The 22591-nt window shown below is 42.5% G+C and overlaps 4 protein-coding genes across 4 annotated transcripts; 3 read left to right on the top strand and 1 right to left on the bottom strand.

The window, feature by feature from the left end:
• The first annotated feature begins 563 nt into the window (after nt 1–563).
• LOC146611710 (uncharacterized) lies at nt 564–3260 on the top strand. Its single transcript, XM_085343356.1, has 3 exons — nt 564–662; nt 1635–2231; nt 2583–3260. The coding sequence occupies exons 1-3, from the start codon at nt 645–647 to the stop codon at nt 3258–3260; spliced, it is 1293 nt and encodes a 430-aa protein (XP_085199482.1). The 5' UTR covers nt 564–644.
• Nucleotides 3261–9500: 6240 nt separating this feature from the next.
• Nucleotides 9501–10990, bottom strand: LOC146611709 (glutathione synthetase-like). The gene is made up of 3 exons (XM_085379262.1): nt 10754–10990; nt 10529–10610; nt 9501–9520 (listed from the first exon to the last, which is right to left on the bottom strand). The coding sequence occupies exons 1-3, from the start codon at nt 10988–10990 to the stop codon at nt 9501–9503; spliced, it is 339 nt and encodes a 112-aa protein (XP_085235388.1).
• Nucleotides 10991–16708: 5718 nt separating this feature from the next.
• On the top strand, nt 16709–17588 carry LOC146611708 (kinesin-like protein KIF1B). The gene is made up of 4 exons (XM_085343547.1): nt 16709–16712; nt 17037–17145; nt 17264–17330; nt 17478–17588. The coding sequence occupies exons 1-4, from the start codon at nt 16709–16711 to the stop codon at nt 17586–17588; spliced, it is 291 nt and encodes a 96-aa protein (XP_085199673.1).
• An 880-nt stretch (nt 17589–18468) lies between these two features.
• On the top strand, nt 18469–21423 carry LOC146611707 (leucine-rich repeat-containing protein 31-like). The gene is made up of 5 exons (XM_085343355.1): nt 18469–18687; nt 19816–19918; nt 20244–20408; nt 20537–20692; nt 20966–21423. Exons 1-5 carry the CDS (start codon nt 18469–18471, stop codon nt 21421–21423), a joined length of 1101 nt encoding a protein of 366 aa, XP_085199481.1.
• Nucleotides 21424–22591: the final 1168 nt, after the last annotated feature.

The following is a 22591-nucleotide window of genomic DNA, read 5'->3' as shown; positions in this document are numbered from 1 at the left end:
TCAAGCACAACAAAGTATAACAGCCAACATACTGGACACTGTTCTGCTGAACAACAAACAATTATATTGCCGTCAGTGTTATAATCTTACAATGAAACAAAGTCTTAGATGTAATTATTCTGAAAATAAGTTTAGGCCTACCACCTACTTGATGATTTTTAAGTTGGTTTTTTTCTGTTGTTATTTCAATTATATTTGCATATTTGAAACAAATTTTATCTATCTATCTATCTATCTATCTATCTATCTATCTATCTATCTATCTATCTATCTATCTATCTATCTATCTATCTATCTATCTATCATTTCTCATGGCACACGTATATTGTCGGGTTTTTTCTTGGCCAGGGCATATTTTAAAGAGGAATTGCTCTCCTGGTACTGGTGTGTCATACTGCTGAATTTGGTATCGGTGCTCAAACCTTTTGTGTTTGTTTCAAACAAGTTGTCCACCCAGGGAAGCTAAAATGTGTTCTGTGTGTTCTCAGATGAACATATGAGACACTTTGACTCTTCAGTGCAGTGTGGAGCTTAACAAAGTTCTGTTTTGTGTCCCAGCTGATCAGGAGGAGGAGAAGAGTCTGACGGAGCAGCAGAGGAAATTTCAGCTACTTGGACTCAGCTCAGCCACTGCAGAGAAAACAATGAGCTCAAAACAGAAGGTGACAGATACTAGTGTTAAGAAATACTCCATTAAAAGCTGAAGTACTGATATGTATATTTTATGCTAAACTAAATGAACCTTGTGCAATATTAATGTAATGTAGAAATAATGTATACAATGTATACAATGCCTACATCTTAGACGGTGACGTTGCCTCTAAACATCAAAATGAGCAGGAAGATGTTAAAGTGGGATTCAGCAGGATTCAACCCTAAAATCAGCTGTAGTGGCTCAGTGTGGGGAAAAGGGTCACAGCTCACAATCATTTCTATTGAGAGCTCCAGTAGATTTTTTTAATGTACAGGCTGTGATCAGCTGACCTGCTGCTCTCTGTGAATTCATCCAGATGTCTGCAGATGTTTCATGAGTTGTCCTGGCTGATTTCCTTTCTCTACACTGACAGTACACTGTCTTTATATTAGACACTAAACTGTTGGTATGTGGGTGGAGCTCAGTGAATGAATGTCAGCATCATGAGCTTAAGTTTAAGTTAATCTTTGCTACACTTGATGTAATCTAACTCTGACATGAGCACCACAGTCACTGTGCACCAGTCACACACTGTTCTTTACTTAAATCCATCACATTACAGTAAACTTGCCTGCTTATCCTGCACTAACCTGCAGAGGATTTTACTGCAGTCTTTACATCACATTGTGAGACAAACTGCACACAAACAGTTTGTGTGTTTACTGATGTTTGTTGGGCTGATAGAATCGCTGCATTTGAAATTACCTGCCACATAAAAAATATTACTCCATTTATTCTCGCTCGTCTTCTGTATTGCTAACTAGATGTTGAAATACCGCGACCGCAACTTATCAGCACCTGCAGTCGTTCAGGTTCTGGTGGTGTTTGGTGCCACACTCCACCTTCAGGTTTAAAACTAGTGTTAATGGAGGGAGTTTGAAGCTTCAGTTTGTTTAATGACTGCATTTCACTCACTGACTCTGTATCTCTGTCACTGCAGGACCAACATGGACCGAGAAGTCAGCGCTCTCAGGAGGCCGACAAACCTCACAGAAGAAAGAGAGAGAAAAAAAACACCTGTGACGAGTGTGGGAAGGATTTTACCTGGAAGTCTAAACTAAAACAACATCAGCTCATCCACACTGGAGAGAGACCGTTCAGCTGTGACTTGTGTGGAAAGTCGTTTTCCTGGAAGAATGCCCTAAAAACACACCAAGTCGTCCACAGTGGAGTTAAAGCTTACAGCTGTGATCAGTGTGGCAGAGCTTTTACTCGAAGTAGCCACTTACAGAGTCATCTAGTTACCCACTCTGGAGTTAAGGCATACAGCTGTGACATCTGTGGAAAAACTTTCAGCCAGCTAGGGTACCGAAATATACACGTACGCATTCACTCTGGAGAAGATGTGTACTGGTGTGATCAGTGTGGCAAATACTTTACAACAGACGCACAGTTACAACACCACATGTTTACCCACACTGAGGAGAGACCTTATCAATGTGACCTGTGTGAGAAGACTTTTAAAACTCCACAGTACCTGAGACAACACCAACAGATCCACACCAGAAAGAGACTCTACAAGTGCAGTTACTGTGAGGTTTGTATTTTTATTTTTATCTTGTAAGTTCAGTCTGACTGTTTGGAACAAGTCTGCTCATTAAATTGTGTTAGCATGTTAGCACTTCTACTGCACCGAAGAGTAGCTCTGAGCCATTACTCAGGTTTTCATTTCATTTAAGTGTAAGTCAGATGTTACTGTAATATTAAATAAGTATTGCTGTAGTATTATGGTGGTAGTATTGTAGTTATTGTAGCCCAGTAAACTGAGTGTGTTAATTGAAACAGTAAAATGTAATTGGACGTCTGCAGAGATGCTCTTTATTTCAGGCGACTTTCAGGATAAAAGTGTTGAAGGACTGACTTACACTGTCTTTGTGTCTTTGTTTAGAAGCAGAGCGACACAGATGGATCCACTTCTCAACCCTGTCATCGCTGTGGTGGTGGGAAAGACTTTCGTTGTGACATCTGTGGAAAAACTTTCAGTCAGCAAGCCGGCCTAAAAATACATCAACGTAAACACACTGGAGACAAACTGAAATACTGCAAAGAATGTGGGAGAAGCTTCCCCACATCAGCTGAGTTAAAACAACATGAACTCTTTCACAGTGGGGTCAAAAAGCACCTCTGTGATCAGTGTGGGTCATCCTTCACCACTGCAGGTCACCTTAAAAGACACAAACGAGTCCACACAGGAGCGAAACCATACAAGTGCAGACACTGTGACAAAAGCTTCTCACAGTCAGGTCATCGTAGCAACCATGAACGTACACACATGGAAGGAAACTACAGCTGTGAGCAGTGTGACAAGAGCTTCAGTAATCTCAGTTCATACTCTGCACACAAACGATCCCACGTTACTACTAAACTGTTTCACTGTTACCACTGTGCCAAAACATTCACTTCATCATCTGCTCTGTGCAAACATCAGCGCGATCACGCAGGGCTGAAATCGTTCCCATCACAGGATCAGAGTGACTCTGAAGAGAGAGAAACATCCTCTGGTTTCAGAGTCCAACTTAAAACCCTGGAGATCAGGCTCCACAGAGCTCAGGTCGGCTCTCCTTAAGTTTAAGTTAAAGTTCAAATGAGGCTGTGAATCAAACTTCCTGTAGTTCCATTTTAATCTTTATAAATTGTTCTTCTGTTTGTGTTCAGTCGTTACCTTTTTTTTCAGTGGTTGGATTAAAAATCAGTTTTCTGTTGTTCAAGTTTTTATTGAATGTATTTTGTTAAATAAAGTTAAAATATTGTTAAATAAAGAATTGTTTGAACGACAAAGATTTTGAGCCATGATGTCATTTCCTGTATTTCAGAGTAAAGACTGAAGTGACAAATGGAAACATGTTTACAGTCATGGAATAAACACTGATGGGTCATCTGTAGGAAGTACTATTGCTGACCTGACAGACTCGACCTTGTTTACAAAGAAAGAAAGGAACTGATGACACGTGTCAGCAGAGGCTTTCAGGGTTGTTTAGAGTAGAGCTGATAGTCTTAAAGAGAACATGGCGATTATGACAATTTAACACAATGATCTGAGAAAAATATCTGTTTCTCTCATTTTTACTGTATTCTGATCAAATTTCCAACATTCTTTTAACATTTCAAAAGAAATTGTCTTTCTTCCACTTTCACACTTGGCCCTAAAAACACCAACATCCGTGCATCACCCTTGTGTCAGTCTAATGAACCTAACATGTGAGTGATACATAACACACATTCACACTGGCTGCATATATCAGTCCGGGGGGGCAGAGCAGAACTCTGTATGAATCAGACGCGCTCACATATTCAGGCTTTCCAGAGGCGTTTACCATCAGAAGAAGCAGAACAATGAATCATCAGCACCCTGCAGAAGAACACAGCAAGCAACAACTCTAACAATAAAGACGTGCTGGAGCCAAAAGATGCAGATAGCGAGTTTTAAACGATAACGCACAGAATCAAAGGGGGAGAGGGTAAAAACCCACTGCCTCCTGAGATAAAGATCAGCAAGTCAAGCTGGCAGCAGACGACACAAAACGCTCTCTGGAGGAGGCGGCGACTGTGGAGCAGGCCGACGGAGAGGCGGATCGGCAGACAGGAAGCTCCCGGGGTCCCACAACAAGATGTTGCGCGTCAGACTGGAGCAGGATATCCCCATGTTGGTGACACTGCCCATCGAGGTACAGCCCAACTTGGCAAACCAACCCTTCCCTTTCTTGGACACCACACTGGCTGATCTGGGCATCCAAGACTGAGTCTCACTCCGTGTGGGGACGTTTTTTTGTTTTTGTTTGTTTTTTAAGAAGCAATCATGTGTATATATTCAGCTCAGAGCTGAAGGAGAGGGTGGTTTGGGTTGACACCAAGAAGACCCATCCTAGAGGTACGGCGGTGGGATCCAACTGCAGGGATGTGGTCAGATGGCAGTCTGTGGAAATCAGGTGACAGTGAGAGCAACTTGATTTTCCTATTTTGTCCTTCAGATACGAGTGAAAGCCCAGATGCCAGGAGACAAGCAGCTCCAGGAGGTCCTGTACAGCACCGAGGTCCACACTGACCGCTCCTTCTGCTGCACTGGAATGGATACCCATACGGAAAAGAAATAGTAAAAACTTGTAATTACTGATTACTGGGCATGAAAGTGGCCACTTTCATGAGTAAATCATATAAGGCTTACATGATTTACTCATGAAAGTGGCCACTTTCGCATTACTTTCATACATTGTTTTAGTAAGTATCCAAAACATACAAGTTTCATTATATAATTTTTCAAGGGATCTTATATCTGTTTTCACACTTATATGCTTTTCATACAAGTTTCACACAAGACAGATACAAACTTTATAAGATTTATATATATCTTTTCCATATGGGTATCCTGCCCTGGAAACAGACGTGTGCAGGTCTAGAAGCAGTTTAAATCCCATACTTTTTTGATCTGTGAGGCTCTTAATGTCACGTCTGCAGCCATGTAAGTCAGCTCAGGGTTTCTTGATTCTGATTTTTCTTTGCTGTGTCACATTTAGCTCATATCTGCATTGCCATGCCCTGAAAACAAGCTGCCGAGCTTTAGTCAGGCTCAGGGACAACGGGAGATCTGAGGAGCAACACGATGAGAACAACTAAAACTGAACAAACTTAACATCTGATTACCTTTTTTATTTATAAGAAAAAGTTTAACGCGCCAACTGTCCACAGCAAAGCTTATTATGACAAGACTGCTTTTATTCAGTGATGTCAAAGTGTCATCACTTCATACCTCTGAACTGACATTAGATGTATTGCATACCTTGTTAGAATTACACTGTTGAAGCATTTGTAAAAAGCTTCTGTCCTTGTTAATTTATGTTTTAGGATAAGTTTTTGGGCTGTGTAAGGTCACAGGTTGCATTTCTGAGCAGAGTAGTAAAGGTAAAGTAAGTGTTTTCAAAACTAGCCACTCAGCATGTGTACAAACAGTGAGAAATCTCTGAAGAAAACCGTTTGAAGGAGCAAGAGCACACGTGTTTCTCCACATGTTAAAGCCCGCTTTAATAATCAATATGAATCAAAGACTTCTGTCAACACAAAATAAATGTAAGGAAACACACTTTCCTGTGCAACATCCAGTTTCTATAACTGACGACAAGCTTGGACCACAGTGATCTAAACTCATCCTCTACATTGGAAATGTAAACAAATGTAAATGTGGTTTTTACTGTACCAGAGCAGGGCTGTGTGTGTAGAGCACAGCCAGGCAGCTGAACACTGTATTGTTCTCTTTTTGGTCCTCTTCGAGCGGGAGACGAGCCACCAAAGCTGGCAACACCGGTCAGTGAACACATTCAGTTTTCAGGCCCCTCTTCTGTGGAACCAGCTTCCAGTTTGGATTCAGAAGACAAGATTTCAAGATTAGGCTTAAAACTTTCCTCTTTGGTAAAGTATATATTTAGGGCTGGACCAGGTGACCTTGAATCCTCCCTTAGTTATGCTGCAATAGATGTAGCCTGCCGGGGATTCCCATGATGCATTGAGTTTTTCCTTTCCAGTCTCCTTTCTCACTCAGTATGAGTTAATAGACGTCTCTGCATTGAATCATATCTGTTATTAACCTCTGTCTCTCTTCCACAGCATGTCTTTTATCCTGTCTTCCTTCTCTCACCCCAACCGGTCACAGAAGATGGCCCCGCCCCTCCCTGAGCCTGGTTCTGCTGGAGGTTTCTTCCTGTTAAAAGGGAGTTTTTCCTTCCCACTGTCGCCAAAGTGCTTGCTCATAGGGGGTCATATGATTGTTGGGTTTTTCTCTGTATCTATGAAGCGCCTTGAGGTGACTTTTGTTGTGATTTGGCGCTATATAAATAAAATTGAATTGAATTGAATTGAATTATCTGAGGAAGAAGCAGAGTTGGTTTGTTTCCAGCTGAAATCATCCAGGCTCAGGAATTTGAATCGATCCACATCATTTCTGCTTGAACTAGAGAACATGAGTGTCGACTTACATTTGGTCTGTGAGACACATGTCATAGTGACAGTATTTGGGTTAATATGGCATTACTCACCCTGGTCGCATTTCTTCAATATCAGGCACCAAGTTCAGGAACTCGTTCTTTGCAGCCCGCGCAAGGTAGGAGGTCTCCAGAGTGGGAACCATCGGGAAGTTTTCACAGTCTGAGCAGGAGGGACTGGAGGCACGTGAGCTGTTCTCAGGGGTCCTTTAACACAAATCACACCAAGTTAGAATCAAATGGATAACCTGTCAATAACCGTTTGCAGATCGAGGTCAATGTTCCTAAAAATATGTTTACTTCTGGCCCATGGAGCCACAGCGGGAGTCCGAGAGAGAGGGGCAGGTAGAGGAAGGGGTGAGGGTGGCACTGCTGAAGCTCGTCACGGATGGATCACGTCCGATCGGTGAGATGAGAGAAAGCTGAAGTGAAACAACAGCAGGATGAGGTAGACGTCAATATAGGAACTCCCTGATGTGACACAGAAAGGCTATTTTTTTATTTCTTTGTATTATTTCTCACCTTGCAGTCACTGATGCTGTTCACCAGCTGCTTGTATTCAGTATTGAAGATGTGTGTCAGAAGGCGCAGGCACTACAACACAACAGGAACAAGACCGATCAGCTCCGAGCAGAGAAGGAAGAAGGCAGCAACAAGAACGCCCACTAAGCCCACGTTTTTCTCACCTTGGTGGCCAGCTCCTTCTCACGCTTTCAAAGGTGGTGCTGGAGATCTGCGAGGAGACGGAGGTGGACGTGGACAGAGTGCCGGAGCTCACGCTGGGGGACAGAGACTCACTCAGGGACTTGGTGGTGGGAGCTGTTCCCACGGGAGCCGCCTCTCCCAGAAGGTGACGGGTCTTTTCCACCTGGACGAAAGATGGGGGCGAATGTGAGGTGGGGAGAAGAGGGGAGGTTAGTCATGTAACGTCTGTACTCTAAGAAAAAACTTTTTAGAATAGCACTTTGGTCTTTGAGTTGAAAAGTCATTTTTCCCTCTACGATATTAAACAGATTTATTTCTTTATGAATCTTTTAAGGCCCCACCTCCTGCAGCTGCTCCATCTTCTCCAGCTCCCACTGGTGCTCTAGGATGAGGCTATCTCCTCTGGGCCTCCAGCCGGCCAGGTTCTCCTCTCCACGCACATAAGCCACTGATGTGTCCAGGACCTTCCTCCTCCTCCTCTGCATCCCTGCTCAGGACATGAGCCCTCATTAGGATGAAGCTCTCCACAGAATTATGATAAAACAGCTGCCGTTCTTTAAACATGTTTCATGGCCGCTCACCTGGGCTTCCAGTGTCAGACATCTTACACAAGCTCAGCTCGTAGATCCCAGTCACTCGGTTGCTATAATGAAGCAGAAGTTTTGAACAAGGAAACTTTGTAACAGGGCAGATATCTTTGATTGTGAAACAGAGATGGCCACAGTGCAGCAGCCCAGATTTACCAGTCAGCAGTTTTGGAGTATCCAGTCCCAAAGAGGTTCTTGAGAGAACGGGGTGGGGAAATCTTGGCGTCTCGGGAGTAAAAGACCGTGCAGATGTCTTTGGTGATAATGGCAGGCTGGATGCAATGGTCCAGCTGCAGAGAGGAGATAAAGGGTGTGTGTTAGACACGATGACATCAAGAGACTTAAAAACACGTACAAACAGGTACAACACGGCGGAGCAGCGGCTGACCTCCAGATACGCAGATAAGGTCATGTAGATCTTCTCTCCGTAGGGAGTGACGCGGTTGAGCAGGAGGGAACCTTTTAAGGGTGTTTTTATTTGTGCTCCCTGGCCTGGAAATAAACGGTTTCCGATCAGACCTGCTTCATCTTCGTGCCCTTGGTATCTGACTCGCTTGCTCCCCCATGCATTTTAAAAGAATCCTTCTCTTCAGCATGAAGTTCTGGCTCAGCTTTAGTGTCTGCGTTACATGTACACAAAGACAGAAACATTCAATGATAAAAACACACAGTGGAATAAAATTGTAAGACGTCATCAGTTGATGCAGTTTAAGGACACTTGTTGTTCTGTGCAGTCTCACCTGGAGCTCGCGCTTCTAGTTCATGCCATCATGACCAAAGATTCTTCAATTAATAGTTTAAAGATGTCCATGAATGCACTGCTAACTGCTCTTCACCCTGATAAAAATCAACATGCATTTAGAATAAGAAACACTTTTACAAAACCAAAAGCTTCACTGTACTTAGTGATTTATATGTCTAAGAAACAGGTTCAGTTTGTAACTGAGAGAGCGGCTCAGTGGCGCTGAATTATATTTCCAATAGAAACACAATTTCATATGTTGTAGTAACAACACACTGCCACAAGATGGCAGCCTAGGCCTACTTTACCATGCTGTTCCAGTAAAAAAGAAAAAGTGACAGAGCCTTGAAAGAGTGACAGAGACACTTTTTATGAACTCATCTGTAATGTGTCACCTTTTCTGTAGGATGAAGAAGTGCTTCCCTTCTTTTAAAGTAAATACAGGCTTACAAAGATCCTCTAAACATGTTTCTGAAATAATCCTAAACACAATCATTAAATCAAAAATGCAAGAAACTATTTATTTAATCACTCTTCTTAACTTAATTCCTTAACTTAGTAAAAAAAATAATAAAATAGACAAGAACTTTTCTGCTGTCTCACCTCTGTCAGTTTTCATGCTGTTGCAAGAACAGGTGGAGGTGCAGGTGGAACTTTGACTTCAGTGTGGTTTGTATGTGCAGGCAGGAGTCTGACATCTCAGGACAGCAGAGGGTTGTCGAGCACGGTGACTCCTGCTGCGACGCCCCCGTCTGACTGTCCTGAGCTCTTGGTCCTCAGCAGACGGCCCACACACTCATTCATCACCATGTCTTTACCCTGCCTGTAAGAAAACCAAGAAAAGGCTAACATTAGAAACAGCCACCAACCAATCCCTTTTACTCCACCACCCAAAAACCAGTGAGAAACACTAGCTAGTATTAACTTGGAATCAAAGTGCACTAATCCCCAGGCTCCCAGCATAACATACAGTCCAACACAAACTCCACAAACTGTCTTGCTTCAGCTGACTTTCCTTCACCTTCTCTCCAGACAATCTGTTGTGCTCTTTTCAGCACAAAGCCACACTCCTGCTCACTGATCCTCACCTCTTTTTAACCTAGTCTCAGCAACTTTGTCCCATAGCTTGCACATCCTTTCCACCTCCATCTTTCTTCCCAGCCAACTGATACATACCTTTTCTCCTTCCTTAAAAGCCAGCCTAAGAAATACCATTTTATAAACGCCCCATAAATGAAACTGCCATTTTCAAAAATCGTATCATCCAAATTCATGCAGCGTGGCTAAATTAAGAATGAATTACAAACCCGAGCTTCCTTGCTAACATGATTAACAGCTAAACACTATCATAGTGGAGTGTAAAATTACTGCTAAAATAGCTCATATGAACCCTGATACTGGACTTTGTATTTATCAAAACAAATGATCTGATATTACAAAGAAAACTAATGATTGCTTTTTACAGTATTAGCCCAGAGTGATGTAAGGCAGGGTGGTTAGTCAGACATAACCTGCTGACAACTTGTATCTGGTAGCTTTTTCACATCCTGATCAATGTTGTTGTCAAGTGTGTCTCATATACACTATTATCTCAGTCACAGTACAGCATGCATGAATCACAGTAGATACACAGTAATGCAAAACAGCAGGCAGTCATGTATGTGTCGTCACTGTTTTGACTGAGGCTAGCTCATACATGGAATGCAAGAAAATGCTGCATGTGTGTGCAGATCCACACATGCACTGCTTAAACTTCCCTAGTTTAACAAATGGTGAGCAACAAACAGAAGTTTTCAACATGTTTAAAGATGCTTCTATCCCCCCGCTGTACCTCCTCCTTCTCGCTGAGACTTCAAGACAAACCGTTCTGCTGCTGACAAGGCCACTGATACTGTTTTGTCCCTCTCTGGACCCTGTAGACCAGCGCAACCACAGAGAAATAAATCAGAGGAATAAAATGCAAATGATATTGCTTACACTGAACAGCAACACCCAGGTGAGGATTATCTAATGCCAAATTTTCCAAACAATGAACAAACCGTGCCCTTTGTCTCACCATGTCTAGAGTGTAGAGGTCAGCCAATGTCGCTCGGATCTGCTGCACAGCTTGAGGCTGGTCTGGGAAGAATCTGTCCAGGACTCCAGGTCTGGGGAGCACTTGCTGAACCTTCTTGGTACCAGCCAGGTGAGCGCTGATATCTGGACACTTCACAGCTCGAGAGCGCTCCATGAGGAGACGAGCATCCCAGCTCTGCAATGGAAAACAGACAATGAATTCTCTGCTTTTTATCATTAGATGTATTTCTGTATTAAAAAATTCCGTTTATTGGGCCACTTTGTGCTGGAAGAATTTTTCCAGCATAAAATAGCCTCTATCATTTCACTAACTAACTTATTTCACTGCTGCTAATGACGTTTCACAAACTGTCACAGGTTTTTTAGCTTCGTTCGTATAAACTTTCTTGTGGTTGAGATTCCCGAGAAAACAGCCAGCACACTGAGCAGCAGAGGGTGACAACAGTTGGTTTCAACAAAAAAACGGCATCAAAAAAGTCATGGTCATCAGAGCAACATCAGAGAAACAATAAAGTCTAACCATGGAAGGCACAAACACAAAGAACATCAACAATGAGCACCTTTCTTTTTGCTGAAAGTGATATAGCTTTCTGTTACCATCAACTGAAACCGCCAACATTTCAGGTGTGCATGCTGGGCAGCTGAAGCTGACATCACAGCACAGCTGCTCTTCCTCATCCAGAAAGCTGTGCTGCAGTGCATCGCTTTTGGCACGCCCAGTCTGTATGTACAGAAACATAACAGAGGAGTAAATATTTGCATCTGCTTATTGAAAAACAATATCAAAGAAATACTTCACTCAGCCTTCCCCCACACTTGCAGTTGCTTGCAAAAGTATTCGCCCCCCTCAGATCTGTGGCAAGATCTGAAACTGCTGTTCACAAACGCTGTCCATCTAATCTGACTGAGCTGGAGCTGTTTTGCAAAGAAGAATGGGCAAAGATTTCAGTCTCTAGATGTGCAAAGCTGGTAGAGACAGACCCTAAAAGACTGGCAGCTGTAACTGCAGCAAAAGGTGGTTCTACAAAGTATTGAGTCAGGGGGCTGAATAATTACGCACACCCCACTTTGCAGTTATTTATTTGTAAAAAATGTTTGGAATCATGTATGATTTTCCTTCCACTTCTCACGTGTGTTGGTCCACTTCTTCTTTGTGTTGGTCTTTCAGGTGGAAGTCCAATAAAATTGATTCATGTTTGTGGCTGTAATGTGACAAAATGTGGAAAAGTTCAAGGGGGCCGAATACTTTTGCAAGCCACTGTAGTACCACGCTCCAACAGTTTTGCAAAAGCTTCCCTGGAGAATCATGGAGAAAATACTTTTAGTTCCAGGAAGGAGCTCAAGAGGTCTAAAGTGTAAAGAGTAGACATGTTGACAGATGCTGGCCAATATCCACTCCTAACCAGGTCCTTTAAATCAGGGCTGCACTGCTGCTGCCATGTTTGACATCTGTGTATCGCCTGGTGCACATCATAACGTCCTTGGACCAAAAAGAAGAAGAAACAACATGAATAATACACCACTGCCTTCACAGATGACTTCTGTTAAAGCAATACCATGTTCTGATTGTACAGCAAGGGCAGAAAACATGCTCCATCACACTATGTTCAAATCCATCACAGAAACCTAAATAGCAGGTTGCTGTTTACTATTAATGTCGATTAAAATCACGATTTTTCCTGCTGATACTGTGAAGTTTACGCAACCCACAGGAGCAGTTTCAAAGCTTTACTGTTGGCAGAATGCAAGCTACCAAGAAAGAGAAAACCACTTAAATAGATTCTTTCTAACTGGCTGTAGACACATATGAAAACCAAAATTGAGTGAATCTCATGAGGAAATATCTTGTATATTGGTGCAATTTTGACCATCCACTCTAATAATACATGTGGTTGGAGGAATGGCTTTAAAAACATCAATAACACTTTCTCTGCTGTGGAGTGGCTGATGTTCGTGATGTAGAACATCACAATCCCCACAGAACCATTCCTCTGGAAGACACTCTCTGCACATAGACAGGACTTTGAACAAATTCAGCAAAATTTGAATAACTGAAAGTAGTATGCACTCAGATCCAGCCACTCTTGACAAAGGTAGCAGCTTCTATTTTGATATTATAGCTCCGGGTGGCTCAGTGTGCTTCACTATGAGCTGACGGTTAAAAGGACATTTGTCAAACTCATGTGGTTTTATAATTATTAAACTTCTCACACGCTCAAAGACATAAATGTCAGCCAACAAGGCATCGCTCATCAAGCTTAGCTCCATAGAAATGTATGTTATTGACACTTAATAACAGCAGGGTGAAGACAGTGGCAACACAGAGGATGGCCAACAGCTTCTGTGTCAGTGAGACATTTCAGCTGGTGTGGCCGTGCTTCTTTCCAGCACTCAGCAGCTTTCTGCTGCCAAAAGGACCGTGACACTGCCCTACTTCTTTGAGCCTCCGGAGAACGACATCAATCCAAAACAGCAGACAGCCTTTTCAAATACTTTTCTCTAAAGAATGCAAATATCAAGTATTCTTGCTCCCCTTTCTTTCTGATAATGTCACTTTTACAAATCCTGTCCCATCAGCTCTCATGGCTGGTTTGGCTTTGAGGGTCGGGGAGGACAAAAAGCTATTAAGGACCTTTTGAGCTGCAGTCCAGTTCTCCTCTAAAGTATTAAGGATGAAGCAACAGTGCTCCTCTTTGCTATTCTGAAATGTGTGTTAAACACAGTGTAGAAGGTAAGTAGAAGCTTACACAGCACCATCAGCCATCATGCTAAATTTGCATCTTCAAAAGTCAATGCAGCCAGACTCACACCTGATTATAAATGTTCAGGAGACACTGTTGAATGTTTAGTGTTAACTTAAATCACTCATCATTTACAGTATTACAGAGTTCGGGGTTATGGGTTAGCACTATCATGTTACCCGTAACTGTATTAACTATGGTAGTAACTTAACTAGCAGTGTTGGCCAAGTTACTTGAATAAAAGTAATCAGTAACTAATTACTGATTACTTCCCCTAAAAAGTAATCCCCTTACTTTACTGATTACTTATTTTCAAAAGTAATTAATTACTTAGTTACTTTTTAAAAACATGATTTATGACCTGAATAGGTAATAAAGCAATAGATCTTTCAGCCCAATTCTACTTTTTCTGCATCATCCATCATACAAAATGTAATCAAATGGAAAAGTCTGTTTTTAAAACTTGTTTTATTAGTTTGAATCTTTTTACTTTATGCATCAAGCAAAAATTAAATTATATGCAACATCCTGACTAGAAGAAATTTGTGGAAGAATCCGCGAGTCTCTCTGTGAATTTCCAATCCCATAGTAGCGTACTCGGTGCTTGCTCTGAAGTTAAGGGTTTTTTCGCTGTAAAAAGAAGTTTCTAAAAGTTTTTGTCACTTTTTACGGAATCAAACTCAAAGTAAGCTCAGTACTTCCACGCTTTAAACGCTGCACGGTCATACTCTCTCTGCACTCCTCCATAGATTATCCATTCTTGATCTGCACACAGCTGTTATTGTCATGAGGCACTCTGGCCAAAAATTTTTTAGTAACGCAGTAACGCAGCGTGCTTACGGGAAAGTAACAGTAATCTAATTACCTTTTTTGCAATAGTAATCCCCTTACATTACTCGTTAATTGAAAAAAGTAATTGGATTACAGTAACGCTTTACCCCGCGTTACTGCCCATCTCTGGCTGTGAAACACTAATAAAAAATGATTAACTCAAGTTTTTGCTGCTAAAGTTGGTTCCATCAGCTGCTGAATCACAGGATGTACTTGGTTATAGTCATTTGTGCATTTTGGGTTGCTTTAAATAAATAATGATGTGTTGTAATCATCCAGATCTAGAAGCTTAAACTGCTTTTTCACGTGTCTGTAAATGAATTTCTTTCTTATCATTGGTGTCGGCTTCTGATTTGTCTGTTGTCAAGGTCTCACCTCAGTGTGATTCCTCACGTTTTGTCATGATTAAAGGATGAATGTGAACACAGCTTCAGTGTAAATGTGAATGAAAAAAAAAAAGCTGGAAAAAGGAGGAGCCCGGAGCTTCGTCTTTCGCTCGGCCTACCCCGCTATAGCAGACGGACCGTCAGAGACTCGAACTTGGCCGTTAAACTCTGGGGTCTGAATGCTGGCCTCTTAACGCTGCGCACCACACAGCCGGCCAGAAGAAAATAGAAAAAAAGGACATTTATCTTCTGTTGTTCAACAATTTTTTTCGTTTTTTTAAATCTATTTAGCTTGTTGTGCAGTATTGTTGCTGTAAACAGTGTTGCTGTAAACAGTGTGTCACGTTACTTGAAAAAAGTAATCGGATTACAGTAACGCGTGGGCAGTTAACATCTCTGTTAACTAGTCATGATAGAAGCCAATATTTCTGTCCTAACATGGTCAGAATATGTTTGACTACAAGCTAACATTTACAGCATGACTTTAAGCTAGCACCATAAAGACGGTAAAAGACACTGTAATATGTAGAAATGCATGTGAAAAGTGTTATATTAGCAGTGGTTGTGCTACTCCACACAGCCACTTTAACATTACTGACACTGTGTTTCTTACCTGTAAACAGCGGGTCTTGTGTGATAAAAGCTTGTGCAGAAAGTAGCAGGTGTAGACTGGTCCATAGCACTGTATGAAGTGATAAGATGTGAAAGGACATATATAGGGTACCTTAAAGGGCGCCTTAAAAGTGTTTCCCTGAGCTTTTACTTGCAGCTTGATATCTAAATAAATGTAAATAAATGTAAATAAATGTGAATGAAAAAAAGAGAAACGAGAAAAAGGGGGAGCCCGGAGCTTCGTCTTTCGCTCGGCCTACCCCGCTATAGCAGACCGACCGTCAGAGACTCGAACTTGGCCGTTAAACTCTGGGGTCTGAATGCTGGCCTCTTAAGGCTGCGCACCACACAGCCGGCCAGTTGGAAATAGAAAAAAAGGACATTTATCTTCTATTGTTCAACAATTTTTTTTTTCGTTTTTTTAAATCTATTTAGCTTGTTGTGCAGTATTGTTCCACACAAATGACACATGGAAACCTAGCTATTTTTTTATTGGCTTTCACAAAATGGGACTGCCAATGTTGGAGGTGTTACTGCAAAGTCTTCCTGCTAGCCGGAAACCTGCTGGCGGCGCCACTATGTTCTCAGCACACTCTTCAGCGTCAGCTTTGTTGCCTGTTTTCGGCACACCTACCTAGTCCCACTCATCCACTTTATCTGCTCATGGCAGATTTACCCACACTGAGCACTCCTTGGATTAAGGTAAATTGAAGCAGGTCATTATAAAAAAGACACACAGTTTATCATCTTATCCTTGTGCAACACCTAAAAGCACTCTGTTCATTTGTTTGCTAGATTAGCCGCTAGCATACATACACTGTGTTAGAGGCTTGTTGCTACCTAGTTAGCGATGCTACACACCTGTTACTGTGTATTTTTCAATGATTCAGCACTCCTTGGATTTTTAGACAGTAATGAGATCATGTGCACACTCCACAGAGGTCCAGAGTCCAAATGTGACCTCTAGCACCAAACGCTTGCTGCAGTTGTTGGTGTCAGAGGTGACACACAAGGTATCAGGTTTTCTGTGTGATTACTTTTTCATATAGGACCAAGTATGTTTGGATAGCGTTTTGCCCTTGAAAACTGCCGTTGAATATTAGACATTGTTGTCTAATGTTATAAATGTATTGATGTGAAAGGTGTAAGTGTGACAAATATGGAATAAGATAGGAAATGAGAAAGGAGGCAAATACTTGTTCACAGGGCTATAGTCTGTAAATGGTCTTCTTTTGGCTATAGTAGATCTTTTACTTGTTCATTTTTTAATTGTTTGTTAAAATAGTTTTTTCCATCATATTGAATATAGAGGAATGCAACTGTGAGCTTTAGCAATTAGCCCGCTTCAACAGGACCGTGATCCCGATGTGTGAGACAGCAGGGTGCTGCCACTGGTGTTGTAATGTGTGATTTAGTTCCTCCTAACATTTCAGTTTTCTTCCAGTATCTATCCTCTGTGATTACTGGCTCTTTAGACAGATTTAATAGAAGTGTGTGAGCTATTGGCTCAGTATAAAGGGTCAGTAGTGTTTTCATGTCACCTATCCATCCTCCATTTAGTCACCCAAAGCATGTAGTAAATACTGCTCACTTTTATTCACCTTCTCTTAAATCCAGAAAAATTCCCACTTGTTAACGTTGAGTGTGTGTGTGTGTGTGTGTGCGTGTGTGCGTGTGTGTGTGTGTGTGCCAGTTGCAGCCTCCAAGTTGAACACCATCACCAAATCCAACCTGGGTCAGTGTGTCAGCAAGTACGACCTGCTGGTCTGGTTTGAGATCAGCGAGCTGGAGCCCACTGGAGAGTGAGTATCCACCTGGAGTGTTATATTCACGCACAAGCTTTAAAGGAACCATAAAAATGATCTCCAGGAAGAATATTATAAGTTGGGATGTTGTGTCACCTCCTCCCTCCATGCACAGGTACATCCCAGCCATCGTGGATCACAGTGGAGGCCTGCCCTGTCATGGTACCTACCTGCTGCACCAGGTACAGGATTGGTGCACATGTTGTTTCCTTATTACTCACACAGTGGTAACTGCTTCCTTTGTACACAGTTGAATATCTTCTTTTAAAGCGTAATGTTGCTCTAGCTGTGCTCACTGTGATCCTGAGCTCCTGTTATGTTTGCTGCAGGGGATCCAGCGGAGGATCACAGTGACCCTCATCCACGAGAAAGGCAGCGAGCTCCATTGGAAAGATGTTCGTGAGCTGGTTGTAGGTGAGCAGCCTGCCTTTAGGGTCTAGTCGTGCTATACCTCTGTGTAGAAAACAAAACCCCAAAGCACCGAAACAATGTTTTATAGTGTTTGTGTGCTTTTGATAGAGGAAGACAGGACAGAACATCATTAAAGGGATTTGACTTTGTGAGATCACCCTGAAAACGCACCACTCGGTTCACTCTGAGATATTTTCAGTCTGGAAAGATGAATCTGTCGGGCTTCAGGCTGCTTCTCACTTTAAGCAGTTCATGCTGTAGCTGATGGACCAAAAATGACATTTGATATTTTAGACATTCAGCTGCTGACTCTGAAGCCAACAGGCTCTTGAGTGTGGATGATTGTGTTGGTACTGGATGCTGTGATCAAACAGCTGTTCTGATCTGTCTTCATTCATGCCTGTTGTTATTAAGCCTCCTAAGCTCCAAACCAGTAAAAGCAATCTTTGGAGGCAACACCCTTTTTAGTACTTTGCTGTATTTGTTTGTGATTGTGTGACACTGAACCACAGTGCTATGTATATCCTCTGTAACACTCAGACGTTTCCAGATCAGTGTTTCCCCCTCAGCTGTTTCTCACTATAGAGTCTTTCCTCTGTAACAATGAGGCACCAGCAGAGCATATCTGGCTCCCAGTCTGTGGCTGATAGTGCCCCCTGCTGTTAATAACAGGAACAGTGTAACCTTGTATGGAACTCATAGTGATGGTCTGAAGATTGCTGCTGCAAGGCAGTAATTTGTATCCATGTGTGCTGTCTATTCTGAGCATATGCAGTTATGTGAGCTCTCAGGTTTTATGTATCAGGACATAATTAAAAACAATCAGGTCCTTAGTAGGTCTTAATATGAGGTAAATATAAAACATGAAGTGTTTGTGAGGTTCATCTGCAGCACCTTTGTCTCTGTGAAATGTTTGCTAATTTAACATTTTCCCTCCTAAACAGGAAGGAGTTTGTGGAGGCCTATGTGAATCATGCCTTCAACACATCAGTGGAGAATCTGTTCCAGGAGTTCAAGCGAGGCTTCTTCCTGGTGTGTGAGCAGGATTTGGTGAGGCTGTTTCGACCAGAGGAGCTGCAGGGAGTGCTGGTCGGCCAGGACGTGCATGACTGGGAAAAGTTCAAACAGGTACAGTCAGCCAAACAGACACAGGCTGTAGTTTCACAGCTGTCCTGTAGCACAATAACTGTGTACTGCATACTGTCAAAAGCATTCAGTCGGCTGCTTTAACACAAATATGAACTTGAGTCACATCTCAGTCTTAATCCAGACTTTTGTATGATAGTATAATATAATAGTCAGCCCACCCTTCGCAGCTATAACTGCTTCCACTCTTCTGGGAAAGCTTTCCACAAGGTTTAGGTGTGTTTATGGGAATTTTTTGACTATTCTTCCAGAGGTGCATTTGTGGTGTCAGACACTGACGTTGGAGGAGAAGGCCTGGCTCACAGTTGCTGCTCTAATTCATCCCAAAGATGTTCTATCAGGTTGAGGTCAGGACTCTGTGCAGGCTAGTCCAGTTCTTCTACACCAAACTCACTCATCCATGTCTTTATGGACCTTGTATTGTGCACTGGTGCCCAGCCATGTGCACACATGCCCACACTTTACACTTGGCACAGTGCAGTCAGACAAGTACTTCTGGCAACCACCAAACCCTGACACATCCATCGGATTGCCAGTCAGAGAAGTGTGATTCGTCACTCCAGTAAACACATCTCCACTGCTTTAGAGTCCAGTGTTGAGATGCTTAAATCACTCCATCTGACGCTTTGCATTGTGTTTGTCAGTGTAAGGCTGGGATGCAGCTGCTCAGCCATGGAAACCAATGAAGTTTGGACATCTGTAACAACAGCAGACTGCAGATATTGGTGACTTAAGTGCACTATGAGCCTTAGCATCAGCTGACTCGCTGTCATTTCCAATTACTTCCACTTTGTTATAATATCACTAACAGCTGACTATGGAATATTTAATAGCGAGGAAATTTCATGACTGGACTTGTTGCACTGGTGCATCCTATCACATTACCATGCTGGAATTCATTCAGTTCCTGAGAGCGACTCGTCCTTTCACACATGTTTGTAGAAGTAGTCTGCATGCCTAGGTGCTTGATTTAATACACCTGTGTCCATGGAAGTGATTGGAACACATTAATTGAATGATTTGGATGTGTTAGGGAATACTTTTGGCAACATAGTGTATGCCTGACCTTACAAACTCTATGATTATAACAGTCATTTTCACTGTTTTCAGAACACAAGTTATGGTTGGAGATATCATGACCGCCACCCCACCATACAGATGTTTTGGGAGGTATTTGATGAACTAACTGAAGAGCAGAGGAAAGATTTCCTTCGTAAGTACTTGCTGAAGCCTCCATTATGATATGTTACTGAAATCACACTGTATCATATAAAACATTAGATTTTTCTGCACTTTACCAAGATACATTAGAGAGCAGCATTGTTCTGATTAATATACTGTAAAGCTGCTTCTAGCTGGTGGACTGAGCCGCCTCACCTTTCACCTGGCTCACGTCACACACCTGGAGAGACTCGACCTCCACCTGTGTTGCCTCACGCGAGATGATCTAGAGGCTCTGAGTCAGTTGCTACCAATCTCACACGCCGGACACTAATCGCATGCTCGCTGCAGCAGTCATGTGACTCGTTGTTTTTCAGTCCAGGTGCTGCCCTCTCTCACTGCACTGACCGAGCTTGATGTGTCATCCAATAAGGAAGTGGGAGGTGTGGTCCACCTGCTGGTCTCCGCCCTCCCTGCGACACAAATGAGGAGGCTGCCATTCAACAGCTGCTACATGAGCAACGAGTCCTTCACTGCTCTGGGTAACACACACACACACACACACACACACACTTGTTTATTTATAGAAGTTTTCCTTCAAGTCATTCTCCCCGAATACCTCTTCCACCCTCTAGCCTGAAATGGTGAAAACTTTGTGTTTATGCATCAGCCCTGGCGGTGTCCTATCTGCGCACGGTGGATATTTCCTGGTGTAAAGTGGTTGGCGGTCACTTGGCGCTCCTGCTGGATGCTCTGCAGCCATCAGTCGTCAGCGAGCTCCGTCTTTGCAGCTGCGAGCTCACCACTGATGACATGCAACATCTGGGTAACTAACACACAATGACATTATACTTTTTCTTTTTTGGTCTGTAGTGGATCATTAGGCTGCATAAATGTATATTAAGACAAGTAAAGCCTGAAGGAAATTGATATTTCTTTCATTTATTTCATGCTGCCAGCATCTGTAGCTGTCGTATAAAACAAAACAATGAAACTATTCGGTGTTATTTTTGTCTCCATCAGAAACATTGTGAACAAAACAGTAAAGTGAACAGGCATAAAGTGATCAGTTATCAATGGGTCCTCTTCCTCTGTGCAGCTGCCGTGTGCAGACGGGGCTGTCTCTCCTCACTCCGTGCACTGGATCTGTCCTACAACAGCTTGGTGGGAGACAACGGTTGGTGCAGTCTGTTTGCAGCAGGAGGTCTGGGCTCTCTGGAAGACGTGGATGTCAGTTTGCGACCTTCAACCTCTGCTCCGTGCTCAGCCTGGCTGCCCGCTCTGCTCCGAGCTCTGCCTCAAATGCCGGCGCTGGCTCGACTGGCCATGCAGAGGTGGACAGCTGACTGTCAGGAGAGAGAGCAGCTGAGGTACTGTCTGAAAAAGAGGAGCGTCCTGCTGGAAAGGGATCCAGATTTACAAGACACATCATCAACATGTAAAGGGAACAGTCAGGAGAGCCTAGAAGAGAGTCAGCCTGAGGAGATTGGAGCGGACCGCACTGGAATTTACTGTCAAAGAGCGACCCACTTTGTTGCTTTATTATTATTTTTTTAAGTCTCTGTTACCACAAGAAGGTCAGTGTTGACGTCAGCTGCCTCACGTCTGATGTAAACTGTGTCACACGTGATGGTTTCAGGGAATACTGGGAACTTACAGAGTTAAGCACAGCTGGTGTGGGTTATCATATTTGTCGTCTCTCACCTTGGCTGCAGGGTCTGGGTCTTTCCAATGCAGCAGTCCTAACACTTGAGACACACATGCCGAGAAGTGGAGATACCTGGAAATGGACAAAGGCTTTCAGCAGAGTTTTAAAGCAGCTATTCAGGAAAAGAGCTGTGAATTATCTGCATACCTTGTTAGGTAATCAGCTATTTTGGGGTTCTTTAACAAATCAACCAAAAGGTCGACTGAGTATTTTCTCGTCAGAGTACCTTCACCGTTCACGATGATGTTGAGCACAAGCTGGAGCGTTTGATGGATGTTCTTTGCATCAAAGAGCTACGAGGAAATCCCAGAGATTAGAGACAGGATATTATGTGAATCAGCATGAATGTTGTTTGTTGTTCAACAGATAAAAACAAGAAGAGAAAATAGAAACAAAGTAAAAAAGGAACAATTGTTTCTGCTGTTAAGAAAAAAAATTGAGTCATGGCAGAGACCTGCAGAAGTCTTGAGTCTCATTTGATGACATTTTGTCAGATTGCCTTGTAATTTAAAAAAAACAAAACTGTTTTTTGAGCAAAAGTTCTCCAGGTTTTTTTGGAGTTCTTTCAAAGTTTTCTTATTTTTGGACGTTAGCTGCTTTTTCACTCTTTTTCAGTCCAGTCTGTGCATCTGAACATTTACAGAAAGATTTCTTTGTTTCGTCTTTAGACACTTTGTTAAACGCAGATCCCAGCAGAGTTCACCTACCTTCTCTCCAACCTTCTCAGGTTTTGTGGATATTATACATGGTTATGCTGAGGATATGTCGGCTACTTTCCACTGGAAATGCCTTTTGGTTAAACTGTCAGCGAGGAATTTGCACTGTTACATTTTTATATAACTTTAATGCAAAAAAAACAGCTGCTTGTTTAAGTGAAAATACACTGATGGGGTTTTTTTCTATTCATGAACAGGAGTGTGATCAGTTTAATAAAAGAAAAAATAACCATAACCAAGATATGAGGGGAAATCTTGGACAAATACAAGCAGACTGGAGCAGCCAGCGTTCAAAACACCG

Source organism: Diplotaxodon limnothrissa, linkage group LG19 (genome assembly GCF_057381915.1).
Source record: "Diplotaxodon limnothrissa isolate DT_005_m linkage group LG19, D_limnothrissa_male_GT1.1, whole genome shotgun sequence".
NCBI classification, from domain to species: domain Eukaryota; kingdom Metazoa; phylum Chordata; class Actinopteri; order Cichliformes; family Cichlidae; genus Diplotaxodon; species Diplotaxodon limnothrissa.
This window is presented reverse-complemented; position numbering and strand designations above follow the sequence as displayed.

Coding starts and splice junctions, on each gene's coding strand:
- LOC146611707 (XM_085343355.1), top strand. CDS start 18,469: ATGTTTGCTAATTTAACATTTTCCCTCCTAAACAGGAAGGAGTTTGTG. Junction 18,688..19,815: donor ACTGGGAAAAGTTCAAACAG/GTACAGTCAGCC, acceptor CACTGTTTTCAG/AACACAAGTTATGGTTGGAG. Junction 20,693..20,965: donor TGATGACATGCAACATCTGG/GTAACTAACACA, acceptor TCCTCTGTGCAG/CTGCCGTGTGCAGACGGGGC.
- LOC146611709 (XM_085379262.1), bottom strand. CDS start 10,990: ATGATAAAAAGCAGAGAATTCATTGTCTGTTTTCCATTGCAGAGCTGG. Junction 10,611..10,753: donor ACCTCTACACTCTAGACATG/GTGAGACAAAGG, acceptor GCTGGTCTACAG/GGTCCAGAGAGGGACAAAAC. Junction 9,521..10,528: donor GTCTCAGCGAGAAGGAGGAG/GTACAGCGGGGG, acceptor GTTTTCTTACAG/GCAGGGTAAAGACATGGTGA.
- LOC146611710 (XM_085343356.1), top strand. Junction 2,232..2,582: donor ACAAGTGCAGTTACTGTGAG/GTTTGTATTTTT, acceptor GTCTTTGTTTAG/AAGCAGAGCGACACAGATGG.
- LOC146611708 (XM_085343547.1), top strand. Junction 17,146..17,263: donor GAGCTGGAGCCCACTGGAGA/GTGAGTATCCAC, acceptor CTCCATGCACAG/GTACATCCCAGCCATCGTGG. Junction 17,331..17,477: donor GTACCTACCTGCTGCACCAG/GTACAGGATTGG, acceptor TGTTTGCTGCAG/GGGATCCAGCGGAGGATCAC.